The sequence below is a fragment of the Prionailurus viverrinus genome, chromosome C1 (assembly GCF_022837055.1).
Source record: "Prionailurus viverrinus isolate Anna chromosome C1, UM_Priviv_1.0, whole genome shotgun sequence".
Taxonomy (NCBI): domain Eukaryota; kingdom Metazoa; phylum Chordata; class Mammalia; order Carnivora; family Felidae; genus Prionailurus; species Prionailurus viverrinus.
The window spans coordinates 17,466,835-17,482,328 of NC_062568.1; the positions used below are offsets into that span (position 1 = coordinate 17,466,835).

Genomic DNA, 15,494 nt, shown 5'->3' on the forward strand with positions numbered 1-15,494 from the left:
AAGAAGAAGCTGAGAAAAAGAGAGATTAAAACAATGTAGGAGTATTAGTGGAGAATTAGAGAACTAAGTGATGCAATGAAATGGAACAATATCCGTATGAGGAATTCCAGAAGACGAAGAGAGAAAGGGGCTGAAGGTGTACTTGAAGAAATCATAGCTGAGAACTTCCCTGATCTGGGGAAGGAAACAGGCATTGAAATCCAAGAGACACAGAGAACTCCCTTCAGACGTAACTTGAATCGATCTTCTGCATGACATATCATAGTGAAACTGGCAAAATACAAGGATAAAGAGAAAATTCTGAAAGCAGCTAAGGATAAACACACTCTAACATATAAAGGGAGACCAATAAGACAAGTGGCAGACCTATCTACTGAAACTTGGTAGGCCAGAAAGGAATGGCAGGAAATCTTCAATGTGATGAACAGAAAAAATATGCAGCCAATAATCCTTTATCCAGCAAGTCTGTCATTCAGAATAGGAGGAGAGATAAAGGTCTTCCCAAACAAGCAAAAACTGAAGGAATTCATCGCCACTAAACCAGCCCTACAACACATCCTAAGGGGGATTCTGTGAGTGAAATGTTGCAAGGACCACAAAGGACTAGAGACATCACTACAAGCAGGAAACCTACAGACATCACAATGACCCTAAACCCATCTTTCAATAATAACACTGAATGTAAATGGACTAAATGCCCCAACCAAAAGACATAGGGTATCAGAATGGATAAAAATCAAGACCCATCTATTTTCTGTCTGCAAGAGACTCATTTTAGACCTGAGGAAACCTTCAGATTGAAAGTGAGGGGATAGAGAACTATCTATCATGCTACTGGAAGTCAAAAGAAAGCTGGAGTAGCCATACTTATGTCAGACAAACTAGACTTTAAATTAAAGGTTGTAACAAGAGATGAAGAAGGGCGTTATATAATAATTACAGAGTCTATCTATCAGGAAGAGCTAACAATTATAAATGTCTATGTGCCAAATACAGGAGCCCCCAAATATATAAAACAATCAGAAACATAAGCAACCTTATTGATAAGAATGGTAATTGCAGGGGACTTTAATACTCCACTTACAACAATGGATACAACATCTAGACAGAGAATCAATAAAGAAACAAGGGCCCTGAAGGATACATTGGATCAGATGGACTTGACAGATATATTTAGAACTCTGCATCCCAAAGCAACGGAATATACTTTCTTCTTGAGTGCACATGGAACATTCTCCAAGATAGATCACATACTGGGTCACAAAACAGCCCTTCATAAGTATACAAGAATTGAGATCATACCATGCACACTTTCAGACCACAATGCGATGAAGCTTGATCAACCACAGGAAAAAGTCTGGAAAACCTCCAAAAGCATGGAGGTTAAAGAACACCCTACTAAAGAATGAATGGGTCAACCAGGCAATTGGATAAGAAATTTAAAAAATATATAGAAACAAATGAAAATGAAAATACAACAATCCAAACGCTTTGGGATGCAGCAAAGGCAGTCCTGAGAGGAAAATACATTGCAGTTCAGGTCTGTCTCCAGAAACAAGAAAAATCCCCAATACAAAATCTAACAACACACCTAAAGGAAATAGAAGCAGAATGGCAAAGACACCCCAAACCCAGCAGTAGAAGAGAAATCATAAATATCAGAGCAGAAAAAATAATATAGAGTCTAAAAAAACTGTAGAGCAGATCAATGAAACCAAGAGTTGGTTTTTTGAAAAAATAAACAAAATTGACAAACCTCTAGCCAGGCTTCTCAAAAAGAAAAGGGAGATGACCCAAATAGAAAAATCATGAATGAAAATGGAATTATTACAACCAATCCCTCAGAAATACAAGCAATTATCAGGGAATACTATAAAAAATACATACCAACAAACTGGACAACCTGGAAGAAATGGACAAATTCCTAAACACCCACACACTTCCAAAACTCAATCAGGAGGAAATAGAAAGCTTGAACAGACCCATAACCAGTGAAGAAATTGAATCAGTCATCAAAAATCTCCCAACAAATAAGAGTCCAGGAACAGATGGCTTCCCAGGGGAGTTGTACCAGACGTTTAAAGCAGAGATAATACCTATCCTTCTCAAGCTGTTCCAAAAAGTAGAAAGGGAAGGAAAACTTCCAGACTCATTCTATAAAGCCAGCATTACTTTGATTCCCAAACCAGAGACTCAGCAAAAAAAAGAGAACTACAGGCCAATATCTCTGATAAATATGGATGCAAAAATTCTCAACAAGATACTAGCAAACTGAAATCAACAGCATATAAAAAGAATTACTCACCATGATCAAGTGGGATTCATTCCTGTGATGCAGGGCTTGTGCAACATTTGCAAATCAATCAATGTGATAAATCACATTAATAAAAGAAAAGATAAGAACCATATGATCCTGTCAATAGATGCAGAAAAAGCATTTGACAAAATTCAGCATCCTTTCTTAATAAAAACCCTCAAAAAAGTCGGGATAGAAGGAACATACTTAAACATCATAAAAGCCATTTATGAAAAGCCCACAGCTAACATCATCCTAATGGGGAAAAACTGAGAGCTTTTTCCCAGAGATCAGGAACACGACAGGGATGTCCACTCTCACTGCTGTTGTTTAACATAGTGTTAGAAGTTCTAGCATCAGCAATCAGACAACAAAAGGAAATCAAAGGAAGCAAAATTGGCAAAGATGAAGTCAAGAGTTCACTTTTTGCAGATGATATGATATTATACATGGATAACCCAATAGACTCCACCAAAGGTCTACTAGAACTGATACATGAATTCAGCAAAGTCGCAGGATACAAAATTAATGTACAGAAATCAGTTGCATTCCTATACAATAATAATGAAGCAACAGAAAGAGAAGTAAAGAAACTGATCGCATTCACAATTGCACCAAGAATCATAAAATACCTAGGAATAAACCTAACCAAAGATGTACAAGATCTGTATGCTGAAAACTATAGAAAGCTTATGAAGGAAATTGAATAAGACATAAAGAAATGGAAAAACATTCTGTGCTCATGGATTGGAAGAATAAATATTGTTAAAATGTCAATGCTACCCAAAGCTATCTACACATTCAATGCAATCCCAATCAAAATTGTACCAGCATTCTTCTCGAAACTAGAACAAGCAATCCTAAAATTTGTATGGAACCACAAAAGACCCTGAATAGCCAAAGTAATATTGAAGAAGACCAAAGCAGGAGGCATCACAATCCCAGACTTTAGCCTCTACTACAAAGCTGTCATCATCAAGACAGCATGGTATTGGCACCAAAACAGACACATAGACCAATGGAATAGAGTAGATATTTCAGAATTGGACTCACAAAAGTATGGCCAACTAATCTTTGACAAAGCAGCAAAGAATATCCAATAGAAAAAAGACAGTCTGTCTCTTTAACAAATGGTGCTGGGAGAACTGGACAGCAACATGCAGAAGGATGAAACTAGACCACTTTCTTACACCATTCTCAAAAATAAACTCAAAATGGATAAAGGACCTGAATGTGAGACAGGAAACCATCAAAACCCTAGAGGAGAAAGCAGGAAAAATATCTCTGACCTCAGCCACAGCAGTGTCTTACTTGACACATCTCCAAAGGCAAGGGAGTTAAAAGCAAAAATGAATTATTGGGACCTCATCAAAATAAAAAGCTTCTGCACTGCAAAGGAAACAATCAACAAAACTAAAAGGCAACCAATGGAATGGGAAAAGATATTTGCAAATGACATATCAGAGAAAGGGCTAGTATCCATAGTCTATAAAGAGCTTGCCAAACTCTACACCCGAAAAACAAATAATCCAATGAAGAAATGGGCAGAAAACATGAATAGACACTTCTCTAAAGAAGACATCCAGGTGGCCAACAGGCACATGAAAACATGCTCAATGTCATTCCTCATCAGGGAAATACAAATCAAAAGACACTCAGATACCACCTCATGCTAGTTAGAGTGGTTAAAATGAACAATTCATGAGACTATAGATGCTGGAGAGGATGTGGAGAAACGGGAACCCTCTTGCATTGTTGATGGGAATGCGAACTGGTGCAGCCACTCTGGAAAACAGTGTGGAGGTTCCTCAAAAAATTAAAAATAGATCTACCCTATGATCCAGCAATAGCACTACTAGGAATTGACCCAAGGGATACAGGAGTGCTGATGCATAGGGACGCTTGTACCCCAATGTTTATAGCAGCACTTTCAACAATAGCCAAATGATGGAAAGAGCCTAAATGTCCATCAACCGATGAATGGATAAAGAAATTGTGGTTTATATACACAATGCAATACTACTTGGCAGTGAGAAAGAATGAAATATTGCCTTTTGTAGCAACATTGATGGAACTAGAGAGTGTTATGCTAAATGAAATAAGTCATACAGAGAGAGAGACAGATACCTTATGTTTTCACTCTTATGTGGATCCTGAGAAACTTAACAGAAGTCCATGGGGGAGGGGAAGGAAAAAAAAAAGAGGTTAGAGTGGGAGAGAGCCAAACCATAAGAGACTCTTAATAACTGGAACAAACTGAGGGTTGATGGGGGTTGGGAGGGTGGGAGGGTGGGTGATGGGTATTGAGGAGGGCACCTTTTGGGATGAGCACTGGGTGTTGTATGGAAACCAATCTGAGAATAAATTTTATATTAAAAAAATTCCCTTATTTCATTTTTTTCATTTAGATCTTTGATTCAACTGAATCTTACTTATATACAATGTGCAAGACAGCAATATAATTGCACTTATAAAGTGATTAACATTTATATTTGTTAGAATAATAAATTTTTTCAGTAGATACTTAGCTGCCACTTTAACTTTATACTAAACTGTGGGCTAATTTTTAATTTTCTAATCTATTTTTATTCACTATTACACTGTTTAAAAATATTATATCTTTATACACTAGTTTAATAATATGATAGATTGAATTCTCCAACCTTATCAAGTACATTCTTTTTCATGTACTTAAATTTTCCAAGTTTGTCCACTTACCAAAAATATTATATCACATAACACATTGGATAAGATTTCCATTTAATTCATCATTAGAGAAATGCAACCTAACAAATTTGAGTTTTCACATTTAGAAATTTGGTAGATCTCCTTATTTATTTTTTGAATAAATTGTAGTAAGGTTTTGTGACTTTTCAACCATATGTATATATATCCTCCAAACATTAATAGTTATTTATTTGTGTGGTTTTTTTTTTCTTTAAAAAGTAGCCTAAATCTCTTGGTGGTAAATAGATTTCTATTCTCACAATTTGAGCAATGTGAAGTTGAAGCTTAAAAATGTACTATATGGGATGAAAAAAATAAGTGAAAGGTAAATGGCAGTTAATTAAATTGTAATCCAATACAAATACCTCACTGAGTATTTAAAGGAAGAAATAGCTCTTTTTTTTTTGTTTACTGTCAACTAATAACATGTTATAAGAGAATTTAAATCTATCATATTTCTACAAATTATCCAATAATTGTTTATTATAAAACTTGAAATACAACATAGGAAATATGCAACACTGCTCATTTGTCATTTCAAATATCTGTAAATAGAAGTAGAGTTGCTGAGGTAAAAGATACATACAGTGTAATTTTGATACATATTGTCAACTGTCCTTCCATGGAGGTTGTGAAATTTATACAACCACCAAAGATGGAAGAGCATGCCTCGTTGACCACAGTATCAGCAATAACGTGACTCATGAAATTTTAGGATTTTTGCCAATGTGTAAGTAAAAAAAAAAAAAGCTATCAAATTTTCATTTGCAATTTTTTTTTCTAAAATTGGTTTGAGCAATTTTTCCTCTGTCCTAGAAACTTTTTTTGTTTCAATTATTTGTGGAATAAATTTTGAAGTTATTTGCCCATTTTAAAAATAGAATTGTGGTCTTTTTTTTCTTACCAATTTCTGAGAGATTTTTATATGTGAGTGGGATTAACCCTTTGGGATGTAGGATTGATGTTTCTCCTGTTTTTAATCTCTTTCTACAGTGGTGTTTTGTTTTTGTTTTGTTCTGTGGAGAGCTTTGTTTGTTTTTAAAATATAACCACTTCAAGATTACAAATCAAATCATCCAGGTTCTCTTCTTATACTGTTTGGGAAAATAAGTTTATATTTAAATCTTTGTTGAATTGAAACATTTCCTGAATTATGAGATAAGGTAGAAATTTAAAATTATTTCTTTCAGACAACTATCCAGTTGCTACAACATCATTTCTTTTACAAATTTTCTTTTTCCCATTGATTCGAAATACTACTTTATCCACGTATATCAAGTTTTCACGTGTTAGGTGTGTCTGTGATGTCTCTATTACATTTCATTGAAACTCAGTATCATATACCCATGTTACAATTTTAGTAATACATATATATTATATACACACACATATATATATATATGGTTAGTGTGTGTGTGAGAAAGAGAGACCTGTATATTCATTTTCTATACTGCTATCTTACTAAACTGTCTTTATAGTAGTTTTCAATACTTTTTCTTAGGCTTTTCAAGTATATAATCCTATCATATGCAAATAACAACAATTGTATCTCCTTTTCTAATTTTTTTTCTTCCCAATTCTCTTTTGTAATTATGTTAGCTAGTTCCTATCTACTATCTATTTGAAATTTTAAAGGATAGTGGGAAAGGATATCCTTTTCCTGACTTTATTGAGAATGCCTTTAGTGTTTACCTATTAAGCATGATTCTGTCTTTTTGGGTTGAGGTAGGTACATTTTATCATGCAAAAATTATCCAATTTTATTTTATCAGCAGTTTTTGTTAATAGTTTCTGCTGATTTATGTCTAATATCTTTAAGTATAAATAGAAATAACATGATCTTTCTCTTCAATTTGGAAGTAGAATACGTTTTATTAATGTAGTTCCTAATGTTGAACTCTCTTTATAAACTCTACTTTATTAGGACGCTTAATTATTTTAACCCTCTTCCAGATTCTTTTTGTTAGCATGAATGTGCAATCCCATTCCCACAGTCTGAAACTCCCTCCCCCCTTTTTTTTCCTCACAACTTTGACATAAAAACTCAGTTGGGATTAAAATGGGATTTGAGACTCTATTCAATCTCCATATGATTGTTATATATCTTGTAGAAATGTCCATGTGATTGAAGAATGCTGCCCTAGAACCACTGGCTATGTAATGTACTATGCAATATATGAATTCCATTCTCCTTGTAAAATCCACAACCCAGGGGTTTTACATGGGGGATTTTGTATTTTATTACTTCCCTATTACTAATTATAAGTAAAGCTGTCCTCCATTTATTATTTTCTTAGTTTGGATTCTTTGGTTTGTATAGATAGTATACTCCAGAAAAAAGAAAAGAAAATTTTGTCTTTGTCGGTCTTCTTGAAAAGCTTAATTAAGATTAGAATTATCTTTTATTTAAAGGTTTGATAAAACCTTTTAAATTAGAAAATAAAACATTTTTGAAAATCCATTCAGTATAGAGGCCTATGAAATAAAATGTCAAAGTTCTTTGCTTCTACCTTCTCACTTCTTCTCTTAGTTACTATTCTGATCATTGAATCACTGTTAAAAATTGGATGTGTATTCTTCCAGAACTTTCCTTATGCCACATACAAAAACAGCAAAGAAGGGTTTATAACATTTTTAAAATCTATTAATAAAGTGAATAGTTTTTTATATTTTTTGAACATTTGTATTTTGGAGCTGCCTATTTATATACTTTTATGTTGTTTTTATTATGGTCATTCTGTAAAGATTTAGTGTTTTAAAGAGATTAGCTCTTGTCTGTCCTCCCTTACCTTCTCACTTTTCCCCAGAAGCAACCATTGAATCATTTTTAATGTTCTGTTGTGTTTCTACTTAGCTCTTTTTCTACATACATACAGATTTTCATATCTACTTATAATTGTATAGTATTTAAAATATTTTAAATATGTGTTACTTAAAATGTATGTATTCTATAGAATACACATTAGTATATTATATATAAAATAATATAGTCTACACTCCTTGCTTATTTTACATAGCAGTAAAAAAGGTCAATAGAGTCTTTTTGAAGGTTGCAGTATATTTCATTACTCCACTGAAGGACTATTGCATTTTTCTCCCCTCTTTTTGCTCTTAAAATGCAGTAAAAATGTAGTACATGAATGTGGGGAAAAGTACAAGAAGAGGGATTGCTGACTTCAAGTTGCATGAAAACTTTGATAGAAACTATCTTCTTAAAGTTGTTTCACCATTTTATGAACATCTTTTTTTTTTTTTTAATTTTTTTCAACGTTTTTTAAAAATTTATTTTTGGGACAGAGAGAGACAGAGCATGAACGGGGGAGGGGCAGAGAGAGAGGGAGACACAGAATCGGAAACAGGCTCCAGGCTCCGAGCCATCAGCCCAGAGCCTGACGCGGGGCTCGAACTCACGGACCGCGAGATCGTGACCTGGCTGAAGTCGGACGCCTAACCGACTGCGCCACCCAGGCACCCCTATGAACATCTTTTTAATATCTTTACTGATTTGTGGTATTATCAATCTCAAGTTATTATCAATCCAATATTGGTACCTCATTTTTATAATTTTTATCTCGCTGGATCCCTTGGGGGGGGGGGTGAAGGATATTTCCATATGTGTATTAGACATTTGATTTTCTTCTGTGAATTTCCTTTATATACTCTGACCATTTCCTACTCTATAGAACTATTTTTTTCTCATTTATTTCAAGGAGCTTGTTGTATACTAGGGATGTTAACAATTAGATGTGTCAAACGTTTGCTCCCAAGCACCTCTAAGGTCCCCTCTCTCTCTCATTTGTGCACTCCCCATCCCTTCTGTTGGCTTCTTCCTTTCCATTTTCCCTTTTGGCGGGTCTATCTCCCATCTTATTTGTATCACTACTAAACTAGAAGGGGCTAAGGGAAAAGGAGTTAAATATTTGAATAGGGCCTTTGGCAACATCAGTTTAGTTAGCAAGGATATGGAATCTTCTCACTCAATGTGTATGGAGGATTTTGTGGATGCTTTCTGTCCATTCCAATTTTTCATGAAGTGACTTTTCCTTCAGAACCATTAATAATGACTGACTATCCCAGTGAAAACATGGAACTCACTGACATACTGGCTGATCAAATGTAAAAAGTGCAATTAGGATGCTCTAATGCACAAATATTTTTTTAATAAAATGTATGGTCAGTGACCAAAGATTTGAAATATTTGTCACTCAAAACTAGAATGTTTTCTTCAAGCAAATGCTGTGCTACTTTACTTTTTTATACTATGAATACAAAACCATAAAGAATATTCATTAATTCACACAGGAAGGACTCAGGCTGAAAGGTCAAAGTAACACAATCTTGGGGAAAGATGGACAGTCAGGAAATATATTTTTCAAGAAGGCATTTGGATTGCTAGCTCTTGCAGACATATAGAGGAGGGAGAAGCAAATGTTTAATAACGTTTTAAAAAACAATAGATTCCTTTGTCAGTTCCCTCCAGGCCTTGCCAAATAAAAAAGCATCTCTTTCTCCTCTTATTTTGTGTGTGTCCAGTCATTCACATTTTTCCTGAATGTTTCTATTTTTTTCAGACAATTGACGGTATTTTCTTGATGGTAAACTAACTGTAGTAAGAATGGAGTTTATAGCTTGGCTATAATTATTGATAACCCCTGGTAATCTTGCTGGAGGTAATCATTAAGACCAGGAAATAAAAAATTCTCTCTCTTGTTATATTATCAGAAAAAATTTTTAGTATATGTCTTTAAATGTATTCTTACAAATTATATTATGGAGAATAAAGAGAGGCCATCACTGTATGAGCTAGGGAGCATATTACTTTGTACTTTATAATGTTAAAAATAAATTTAAAGATAATTGTTACGTTTTCATTGGTAAACCAATGTTTTCTGGGAAAAACATGCATATATTATTGTATTTCCTTATTCTATTTGCTCTTAAGTAATCTGAGAATGAAGATTTTTATATTAGCTGAATATTGAGTTTTAAGGTCAGGTGTGGTACATTCTATCATCTTAAACTTTTGTTTTATATCTTTAAAGCCTCTTGCTCTTGGCAAGTTATAATTCAGGAAGGCAGAAAAATTGATTTTAGTATGCAAAAACAAAGTATTTGGCAGCTAAGATAATCAGCATTTATGCAAACTAAACATTTGCAATATTTATGAAGATTTAAGAAAATGTAGGAAATGTTATAGGACTGTTTACAAATTAAGATCTATTGCCTGTACCTTGAATCCATAGGGTAGATTTTTATCCTTTTTTCAATCTAAGACAATGGTGGCATACTTTAAGAAATAGTTTACATTATAATAGGAAAATTAATCTTGTATAGAATAAGAAAGGCTTACTATGTGTTGGAAATTTAAGAAATTGTTCTAGTTGTATTCTGTCATAATAAACATCTACTCTCCCCCTTCCCCTGTACCCCATCCTGGCTCTTCCACACATGGGTAATCTGTTTCTGTTTTCTGGGCCAGGCTTAGAAAGCAAGCAAGCAAGATGTGGCTCAGTATGTTCTCTCAGTAAAATAGTATCATTGGTGGTCATAAGGGTACTCCAGTGATTTTTAATATGCTTTTCTTTGACAATGATTATACTTCACTTTTGGGGCATAAATGACTAATTAGTATTATTTAATAATAAAAAAATATGTCATAATGTTATATTACAATCAGAGTTCATCTTCCTACTAAGTCTAATTCAGGTTCATTTCCCTTATTAAAAGAAAAAGGTTTCCTTTGAAATGGCAAAAGGGAACAGAAATGGTCTTTTTGTAGTGCATCATGAACAAAATATTGGAAAAGTTAACTAATAGTTCTTGTTCTCTCAACATGTTTTTCATGAATACTAATGGGCTACTAATTAATTAACTAATTAATTGAACAATTAAAGTCCATTCATTATATGTTTTTATACAAAGAAGGTTTCGTTTGAAGACAGATTTCTACTCTATAACGTGGAGTAAAGTATAATAATCTTGGGTTACATCAAATTAAAGGTGATTAATTTGTAGTGGCTGATTTGACATTTGATGTAAACGTTAACTCAGGACATATTACAGGTTTTGGTGTGGGGTAGCTAGGATTATGAGGTAGTGAATGTGTAAACCCTGTGTTTTAAATACATGGTCTAGAATGTTTTAATTCTGCGAGTACTCTGAATATGTCCAGATGAGAGTTTTTAACTATAAGCATGGTTTTGTTTACCATAAATATGAAACAAAGACAACCAGGGACACCTAGGGAAGAGAGGATCCTCAAGGACCTGTTTAGACAGTTGCTTCTAGAAAAAAAAACAGTCTTCAGTCAAAGACTTGTCAATCCTATTTTTAAAGATTGATTAGGTAGCTGATTTTTTTCTTCCTTCTGTCCTTGGAGAAAATGAAAAATAACAGGTCCTCTTCCACTTTAGACTAACCATTCATATACTTGATGACAGTTAGGTCTCCCTTGAGCCTTCTCTTCTCCAGGACAAATTATGCTAACTCCTTCAGTCTGTCCTCATAGGTCCTATTTTTCAACCATTAAATCATCTTATTGTTCTTCCCTGTATCTTTTCCAGTTTCTTCAAAATCCCTTAAAAATTATAATGTCTTAAATTGTATATATGTACATATATTATATAGGTTAGGACTTCAGGTTGATATTTATTTCCACCTTCTAAGTCAGAAAAGATGGTCACTATGACACAGGTCAGTTGGATGAAAGGAATAATAGTAAAAATAGAAGGCAAGTGAGCAGCTTCATATTCAACTCAGTGGATTCTTATGATGCAAAATAGTAAAACTGTGCCCGCAAAAATGTCCTAAGTGTTCTTTATAAGTCCTTTGGGAAGACACCAAGACAAGAAAACTATTGTAAAAACAACTAGAACTGCTTTTGCGTTTTCTTTAATAAACTGATACCTCCTTTTACTAATTATAATTCTATAAAGAAAAAGATTAGCAGATGAACTAACATAGTGGCAAATTCAGGACAAAAAAAAGGTGAGTAATAGAAGAAGATGAGCACTTGTTAACTCAAGGAAGGGCACAGGGATTCAGTAGAAGAGTGACTTCAGTTATTGAGAGCTAGAGCCATTTTTTTTTCAAGCAGTCATTAATGCCAAGAGGGGGCATTTGTGGAATGCTACTTAGCGTTGCTTTATTTTTGGCAGCACATGACCAGTAGGAAGAGCATGATACTGGCTTTGCTGATATGCTGTCCTGGGTCTATGGCACTGCACTGTGTTCTCTTCAGCATCACGTTGATTTTGAGTGATTTACATACAGTCTGCATTCAACCTCTCCATTCCATGAAGACCAAAAAGGAACCCATAATTTTAGAAACCAAGTTTCCCTCTATCCAATTCCTGTGAGAGCAAGATTCCAGTGTAATAAAAACCTACAATAAAGGCCCTAAACCTTCTAGTCTTTCTTACTTCAACTTAAGTACATTAATAATTGAATTTTGTATTTCTTTGATAACTCAACTTTAAAGCAAAAGGTTTTTCTATGCCCAAAGCCAAGGATCTGGCATTTACCCTACTCTCTCTCCTGGGTTATGCACTATGAAATGGGGTGAACTGCTTCATAGCTTCCAAAGAAAGAAATTAAGTCATAACAAAAAGATGGTTTTGTGTTCTTTCTAATATCCTCCCTATAAATCAACAGTCAATAATAGGGACCACAACAGAGCTTATAAGAGCGTTAATTCCCCAGATGTAAAGCTTTGTGAGGCACCCATTGCTGGTTTATTTTCACATTAAGTTGGGATAAAAGTATAAATTTGCCATGCCCATATTGAAGAACCACAGGCAAACAGTGGGCTCTTGCATCAAATGGTGGGCAGTGGTAGAATATGTGTGTTTTGCACTAACCCCTCTTTGAAAGCTAATGCAGTATGGTCTTACCATTTTTGCAGACAGGACAACACTGTTCTGGTTCATAGACTGGGTTGACACACTCAGGAACTGCGCAGTCTGCTACAACACAGTGAACTTCATTGCTGGGCTCACAGCGACACCATTCACATGGAGAGGGCTAGGAACAAATCTAAAATTAGCCCCTTTTCTCCTATAACTTAATGCTTGCACATTCATATGCTGTTAGAAGATAAAACATCAGTGTTTATATTGGCTTTACTGTATCAACTCCATTTACCATGTGTATGATCATTCTTCCCCAATGGAAAGCAACCTGGATATCCAAGCCAAAGTGGGTTGCTGTGTGGAGCTCAGGTTGCCATGAGCAACTGGGGCACTATGGGATAACTCTTCCTATGACTTATGTTCCTACTTTACAAAGAAGTGTTGGGACAACTAATATGTCACCTCTTGGTTTGGTTTCCAGATGCACTGATTGCCCTACCTTCCTCTGGCAAACAGGAATGATACTGGATCATGTGAAGTAAGTTTTTGCTATTTGTCACTTTTCTTCCTAAGAAAGAAAAGGATTACTGAGAAGCAAGAAAATGGTAAATGGACATCGTAACCCTTTGTATGAACTCCTTTTCAAGCTAACCTAGACTCTAAATGGCATTTTTTTTCCAATATGAATTTTAGAAAAGGTTGCATTTGGGATCCAAACGTTCAGGTACTGCCTCTTGAAAGAGTTAGCGAATACCTTTCATCTTTCCTGCTTGCTTTTATGAATGAACTAAAATCAGTTGACTTAAAAAGCCACTAGTTAGAGTCAAAGACTAAAAATGGAACTGAAAAGTGATTAGAGGAGGAAAAAAAAAACAGGCAGAAAACAATTTTTGTCTCAACAGTACTTACCAGCCAAAAGTGAGTTTGAGATTTTCTGCTTCTTTTCCACAAACTGCCTATACCACAAATAATCTCAAGCAGTGACCATTTTGTGATGTTCTCATGTTTACAAGTTCTATCTCTCATTTCTCATGCAACAGAGTTTGGAATTCTGGAATAAAAACTTGGAGGTCTCAGAAGTTATACAAGTGTCTACTTCTCAAATCATTCCATTTGTTCTGAGAACATTCTACCTCCAGTCCTATGCCACAGTGCCACAATCTGTGTTGGAAATCTAATAGTCCAATAAATCTTTCTCACAGGCCACAGTTACTTTGAGGTAAACATTTTGCATTGTAAAATGCAATTTGCAAGTTCCTCACTTGCAAATTGTGTTAAAGCTCTCTGCCTTTGTCTCAGTTGCTACTGTCCATATCAGCTCTTGTTTTTCTTCAACCTGTGGGGGTGAAAACCTTTCAACTAATTATTTTCAAATTAATGTTACCTTTGCTTTCTGCTTGGAGAATGAGAGTCTAGCTTTCAATTATTTTACTTTCCAATTTAGTAGGAATAAGAGAATTAGACATAGAATCTGTAGGAAAAGTATTTCTAACATTGTCAATACATTCATTGAAGGGTACAGTTAAGCTCCTTACTGTGTGGTGAGATGTGTTAAGTAGTATCTCAAAGCAATGTATTAGATCGTCCTAAGGGCTGGGATTTTTCTGAAGCTCCTCTACTGAAAAATCTCAGGAAATTAAGGAAAAGACTTGATACCATAGCACATTATTTGTTGGCGAAATGTGAGAAATCCTGTGAGAAAGGAAAATTCTTGCTGCTCTAACTCCTTATTTCACAAGCCCCATTGTGCTATCTTAAATTCCCAAGTAAAATGGCCAGAAGCTGTCTCCCTTTCCTTCGTTAATTGCAAAGAATTTTTACATAGGCTTCTAAAGTGCATTTATGGTTAATATGAGAGAAAAAGGGAACCACTAATATGGCTTCCACACCCTGCCCTTCCATAGCTGTGACCCTCCATTCTTGCTGCAGGACGGGCTGATCTGTGCAACTCTAGTGGACTGATTCAGCCATTAAAAATCCCAAAGAGCCCCTAAATCTTCCAATGCAAAATGTTTACTCAAATTAACTGTGGCCTGTGAGAAAGATTTATTGGACTATTAGATTCCTAACAGAGATTATTAAAGACACCATTCTGACTCAAACAATGTTTTTGGAAATGATTAACTACTGGATATCATGCCAAGCCATTTACCTATGTCAACTTACTTATTTCTCATAATAAGCCTATGAAGGAAGATTTGCTATTATCTTTATCTCATAGATGAGGATATAGGCTGAGAGGGTCAATAACTTCCTTAGGCCTAGGCAGCAAGGGACAGAGGCAGGATTTGAACCCAGGTGGTGTACTTGCTATAATGTCCTGCCAGTGATAGCAAGAATCACTATTCTGGGTACTCCCATTTGCATAGTTCATTTTACAGTGGTTTGGACCCTTCTCTATGCAGGCCAGATCCAGAGGAATAGCCATTAGGAACTGAATAATTGATTTATGGAAGATGCGTACTTCTGCTAAAACAGGGAATTTCACTAGGGTATTTAGTGCATAAAGAGGTTATTATGGAGCCATAGAGCTTTTTAACCTTCTGCAAATGTAAATTAGTAAGAAAAGAATAGTAGGTTGAAGTTAAGTTGCCCTGAGGCTCACATCCTTTGGGGCGTTG

The 15,494-nt window shown here is 34.9% G+C and overlaps 1 protein-coding gene across 1 annotated transcript in view; it reads right to left on the reverse strand.

Annotated features, from left to right (window-relative positions):
* VWC2L (von Willebrand factor C domain containing 2 like) overlaps positions 1–15,494 on the reverse strand; it is a 156,992-nt gene that overhangs the window by 121,665 nt on the left and 19,833 nt on the right. The window contains exon 2 of the mRNA XM_047873379.1: positions 12,916–13,045. Within this exon, the coding sequence (XP_047729335.1) occupies positions 12,916–13,045 (130 nt within the window). The remainder of the gene's footprint in view (positions 1–12,915; positions 13,046–15,494) is intronic.